This window comes from Callorhinus ursinus, unplaced genomic scaffold (assembly GCF_003265705.2).
Source record: "Callorhinus ursinus isolate GAN/ISIS: 27379988/994484 unplaced genomic scaffold, GSC_fseal_2.0 scaffold3, whole genome shotgun sequence".
In the NCBI taxonomy this organism is placed as follows: Eukaryota; Metazoa; Chordata; class Mammalia; order Carnivora; family Otariidae; genus Callorhinus; species Callorhinus ursinus.
Genome location: NW_027397065.1, coordinates 60,382,688 through 60,388,687, shown reverse-complemented (window position 1 = coordinate 60,388,687; position 6,000 = coordinate 60,382,688). Strand labels below are relative to the sequence as shown.

The 6,000-nt window shown below is 38.8% G+C and overlaps 1 protein-coding gene across 2 annotated transcripts in view; it reads right to left on the bottom strand.

Moving 5' to 3' along the window:
* Positions 1-2,398: 2,398 nt before the first annotated feature.
* OXCT1 (3-oxoacid CoA-transferase 1) overlaps positions 2,399-6,000 on the bottom strand; it is a 127,738-nt gene continuing 124,136 nt past the window's right edge. For both annotated transcript variants that reach the window (XM_073890952.1, XM_025867345.2), the window contains one exon: positions 2,399-4,756. In XM_073890952.1, coding sequence (XP_073747053.1) covers positions 4,715-4,756 — 42 coding nt within the window. In that variant the 3' untranslated portion in view covers positions 2,399-4,714. The remainder of the gene's footprint in view (positions 4,757-6,000) is intronic.

Genomic DNA, 6,000 nt, shown 5'->3' with positions numbered 1-6,000 from the left:
CCTGTGGTTGCCTACATAGGGCCTTTCATATGAGCAAACTCAGTAATTTCAAGTCTTCCACAGGAAGTTTATTTGGTGGGTGCCATTATCCTTTTTATTTTGACTTCTACACATTTCCTTATAAACTGGGTTATACACAAGAGCTGTGTGGACAGGGAGAACAAAGCTCCAAGATCTGTCCCATTAGGTTTAAAGGTTTTGGACTCTCTGTTTTATAGCTTACCAGAGAGCAACAAATCTAGTTCTATTCAGGTGATTTAATTCACATCTCATTAACTACCTTGGCAAAACTCAACATTAGCTTTGATAGGCTAATTTGATTAAAGAATTGATGGACATTACTTCTCTCAGACTAATGAAGTTAATTTTAATGGTGGTAGTAATGTCTCCCTGGAAGATTACGTTGAAAATGAAATTAGCTAGCTAGTATTTTTAGGTGATTTGTAAATTATGAAATGCTAAACAAATGTGATTATCACAGGCCTCTGTATTCCTTTGTTGCAGTTTCTAGATTCCACCTCCTGTGTCTTTCCCTTTCTTTTCCTATCTCTTCCTTAGAGGTCTTACCTAGTTACTTGCCTGAGGCATATTTAGCCTCTAAAGCCAAATATCATTTTTGTTTGATTATGGTTTTGAGGGAAGGAACTGTCTTATTAATTAGTTACCTGGACTGGTGTAGGCATCACTCTCATGGGACTTGCTGCACGGTCCATAAAGGGTATCTTTGGATGATTTTACACAGACATAATGGAAACAAGAGAATTCAACTGCATGCCACACAGACATGCATACAGATCACATGACATCTAGTGATATTTATGCTTAAACCCACTTTGATATTTAGCATGGTCTTAGGTGAGAAGGCACTGTAGATATTAGCAAATAAAAGGACAGAAACAATTCTGTCCCAAGGTTATATTATGACACACACACAAAAAAGATCTGTATTTTTACATTTTTCAATGTACTAATTAATATTGTTATGTGTTAATTTTACAGATATATTAACTATACCTTACAGAACCATGGTGAAAAGCATGAAGATCACACCCTGGGTGAAAAAGATTCGTGCTAAGAAACCCATCCACTGAATAAATCTCTGCCTATACTTCCATTGGAATAATTTTCAAAGTTGTGTTTAATATACTGACATTGTAAGAAAAAGAAAATCTCTACCCACAATCTTCCTACCCACTGGTAACATCTATAAATGCTCTTATATGTGTTCTATGGGCCCAGCTACAAGCAGTTTTACTAATATGCACTTTATTTATTTATTTAAGATTTTATTTATTTGTCAGAGACACACACAGCGAGAGGGAACACAAGCAGGGGGAGTGGGAGAGGGAGAAGCAGGCTTTCCGCCCAGCAGGGAGCCCAATGTGGGGTTCGATGCCAGGACCCTGGGATCATGACCTGAGCCGAAGGCAGTCGCTTAACAACTGAGCCACCCAGGCACCCCACTAATATACACTTCTGCTGACCAAATCCCTCCCAAGACTCAAGAGTTACAAAAAAGAGTTATAATTCATACTTTGGTTGCAGATGACAAAGACCCACAAAACCCAGCCCAAGTGAAATGAGAGACTTTGGGCTCATACACAAGTATGGCTGGAGGGAAACTGGCCTTAGGCATACTGAGAACCAAGAACCCAAATACCACTAGGATGAACCAAGAACCCAAATACCACTAGGATGCTCCTTACTTACAACTCCATGTGCTTCCATGTGCTTGTGTTTCAGCTTCTTTCTGCCGGACCTCAGCTGGTAGTGTGTGTGTGTGTGTGTGTGTGTGTGTGTGTGAGAGAGAGAGAGAGAGAGAGAGAGAGAGAGAGAGAGAGAGAGAGAGAAAGAGAGAGAGAGAGAGAGAAAGAGAAGGGGGAAAAGGGGGCGTTGGTTCCAGACTCACATTTTATTGCGTAGTGACTAGAGAGGAATAAGAAAGTTAGCTTCTCTTTCATCTCCAGTTTTTAAACATGGGAGAAATAACCTTACTGGTATATCCTGGGTCATAAACCCACCCTGGGTATAACTGTGGACAAAGGAGAGCGATCAAAAAAGGCATAATCTGAGCACACACCCAACCCCGTGGCCAGGGGATGAGTCTGTTACCAGAGGAACAACACAGATGCTGGGCAGACTATACCAGAGCCACTTCAAAATGCAAGCAAACTCTACACACCATCGGGAAGCACTTAATGTATGTATATCCTAAAAGAATGTAAGATAAAAGCAAAAAAATACATATTAACACATGAAGTCTGGGGTAGTCCATTTTTATAGATAAATGATTGGCTTGACAAGGAGTAAAATCAGAATTCACTTAGGTAAACATTTGTTCCTTCATGAAAAACGGTATCTGTTCTTTGGTAAGATAAAAAGAAAAGCAACAACTTGATTAGAAGCAGTAAAGTATGTGAACTATTTATTGTTGGTCTTTCCACCAATCTCTAGTATATTATTCCCATGACTGGTCACATCATTCTCAAACAAGAAAAAGGACAATCACAGCGATCTGTAACAGTTTAAATTATTTACACTATTTCTTAATGTGTTTAATATCCATGGCATTCTTTAATCAAGAATATAAAGTCATCTACTAAGGTTTTGCCACTCAAAGTTGGGAACATTCTTAGAATCACATTATCCTAAAGTAATGGACTGGAATGATAAGTAACTAAGTCTGCAAATATAGCAACCATCAATAACATACATTTTTCCAAAATATAATTCTAACAGATATGTATTATTCTCTGGACCTCACAAATTCCATAAGAGTCCATTTTTTGTTTTTTTTTAAGATTTTATTTGACAGAGAGACACACAGCGAGAGAGGGAACACAAGCAGGGGGAGTGGGAGAGGGAGAAGCAGGCTTCCCGCTCAGCAGGGAGCCCGATGCGGGGCTCGATCCCAGGATCCTGGGATCATGACCTGAGCCAAAGGCAGCCGCTTAACAACTGAGCTACCCAGGTGCCCCAGAAGAGTCCTTTTTATCAGTACTGGGAAAATGTGCTTTCAATCCTGCAGCCAACCAGTTAAGACTATTTTAGATAGAGAGTATGATACCAAAAAAGCCTCTCTCCTCCCTCTAATACCATACATGACACAATCGTAGTTGTACCTGAAGAGAAAGTGAGTTTAAATGATAACTGTCACCTAAAAATATGCATAAATTCCTATATCTGGTGCCAGAGCAATGATATATTGCATTGTATATGTGTCTACCTCTATCTGGAGGACAGCTGTCTGACCTGTCTTTAGGGTGCCTGGACTTTTCTCCCATTTGATACCCAGGATGCTTAGAATCCCCTGGGGCAACTGGGTGGTGAGGAGGACACCTATAAAGACAAGTTCCTTACAAAAACTACTCCATCATGTTTCTTTCTTTTTTCTTCTTAAAGATTTTATTTATTTGTCAGAGAGAGACACAGCGAGAGAGGGAACACAAGCAGGGGGAGTGTGAGAGGGAGAAGCAGGCTTCCCGCTGAGCAGGGAACCCGATGTGGGGCTCGATCCCAGGACCCTGGGATCATGACCTGAGCCGAAGGCAGAACCTTAACGACTGAGCCACCCAAGCGCCCCCATCATGTTTATTTTCTAATAATAAAAGTTCACTGCTCTTCAAATCTGGACTTGCTCATCAGTTTTTCCTCTATTTGGATAAAGCTGAATTAAAAGTACTTTATTCAAGGAAGTAGCCTGGGCAGAAGAAAGAACAGTGTTCTGTAGTAAAAGGCATTCAATATTTAAAAACTTTTCTGAACAGAAATAACAAAGCCTGAAAAGAAAGAATTTAAATTCTGTTGTCATTGTGACTGGATTCATGATAAATTATCCCACAGCCCCTTATGGCGTAAGAGGAGGTCTTGTGCAAGTAGCCCACTGGGCCTCAACATACAGAAAGCCTCTTAGGGACCCCTCTGGATACACAGAAATACTGCATTATTTTAAAATGAGAAAACTGACTGGATCAATTAGGTTTACAACCCTCTTCTCAGAATAAACCTTAGTCTTTGGCAAAGCATAGATGGTTGGTTTATAAAGGCAACTTCTTTGTGGGACGTCAGCACCAATAAACCCTACGCTTCTTGGTCTCTCCCATGAACCACTTAACTTCTCCCATACAGAGATGTTCCTGTTTGCCTTATTGAGCACCTATTTAGTTATAGAAAGTGTGGGAGGAGAAGGGGTGTTTTAGGGAAACAAGATACAATCACAAAATCAGAGGCTCTAAAAGAAAAGTCAGGGGAGGCCAAAAGGAAAACATAATCATTAAGACAGCATTTCTCCTACTCAAAATTCATGCACCATTCAGGACTAGTACAGTGCTGCCTTGGGCACACTCTGGGTGGGGTCATTTTTCTCCCTCATTCTTCAGTGAAAGTCTTCATAAGGGCCCATCTTGGTACAATTTAGTGTACCTATCACAAATGATAAAGATAAATCCAATGTGAGCACCAACTGTAAAGATAAGCCTTCTCAGCACTTATAAAACAAAGATAATCATTTATATTTTTTTTTGTCTTTCACTAAAATGTCATAGCACACTTGAGAGAACAAAGTCTATATGGCTGCATGCAGTGTAAAATGCTTGAAGAAAACTAGTCAAAAACTGCTCATGAGATACACAATTATGATTACTGATATCCTTTCAATGAACTATGTGATTAAAATGAAAAACACACAGCCTGGGACAAATGTCTATTCCACATTTCAAGTTGTGATCTGTCGCATTGGCATGAGTTTTGGTGAAACCTGGTAAAAGAGAGAGGAAAAAAATGACCAAATTGTAAAAAACAAACAAACAAACAAAACTAATGGTATAAACATCTCCAGACTTGAATGATGTTGGTACCAAACAGGCTTACCATGGACCTCACCTAGTTTCCTCATTATTTTCCATTCTAAACCAACAAGACAGAAAACTCTTTTCTGTTTACATTTTGTGTATTTAGTAATTCTCACCCTTCTTGCACATGATAGCTCCTAAATTAAGGATCATTAAGACTTGCAACAGAGAGGGGGTGGAGGAAGAGCAGACAGAGACAATAAAGGGTTCAGATAACCAAGCTCTCTACTGAATCGATCACTGAGCTCTGAGACTGATGCCTCTTGAGACTACTCAAAACAGAGACACAGAGTAAGGCTCAAGTCTCACAATGGTCAAAATAAGTCTAGTCAGTTCACACTTTTGTTAAGAGACAATGTAGTCTTTGGATTAACTGGATACATATTAATGCAGGTAAGTATGATCAATGACAAATTTTATCCGAAATTTCATAATGAGAAATGGAAATGATCTAAAGGCAGTAAAAAGATTCCAAGTCATCTTAAAAAAGGAGGTAAGAGCATTAAAAATATTAAAAATTGACCATAATTATGTTCAATGTACAGAATTCACTAGGACATGCATTCCCTAGAAGTCGTGAAGCAGAGAAAAATGAGGACAGCTCTACCTTTAACAGTAGAGCTGGCAGAAGAAGAAAACTAACAAAAATTTAAGTGGTTTGGCTTAATTTTGACTGATCTTTCAAAGTGTAATGCCAGGTCCAGATGTCTTCATTCAATCTGGCAAATATGCATCGAGTCCTAGTAAGTAACAGAGCCCACAGAAAGCACAGTAGGGCATATTGAAATCTAGATGACTTTTTGAGCCCCTCAAGAATGAACCGATGGAAGTGGGCCTAGCTCTCATTTTGCCTTCCAGAATAAACAGTTCATATTTTGTTAAATTAATGAACAAATGAATGAATCAAAGATTAAATAAGCTTCAAAGAACTAGAAAAAAGGTTTTAATACAGGTTAAGACAGTATTAAAAATAGAAGGAGTAGGCAATTATTTGGCTTTGATGAGGTTAAATATTTTTAGTTCATTTTTAAATTGTTTCTGTATTAACTCTTCATAATGTGAAGAGTTAATGCCCCCTTTTCCATTTTTCTACTAAAAGAATGACATGATCAGAATAAAAAGGATCAGTATGGCTTCGTATATAGCTTAA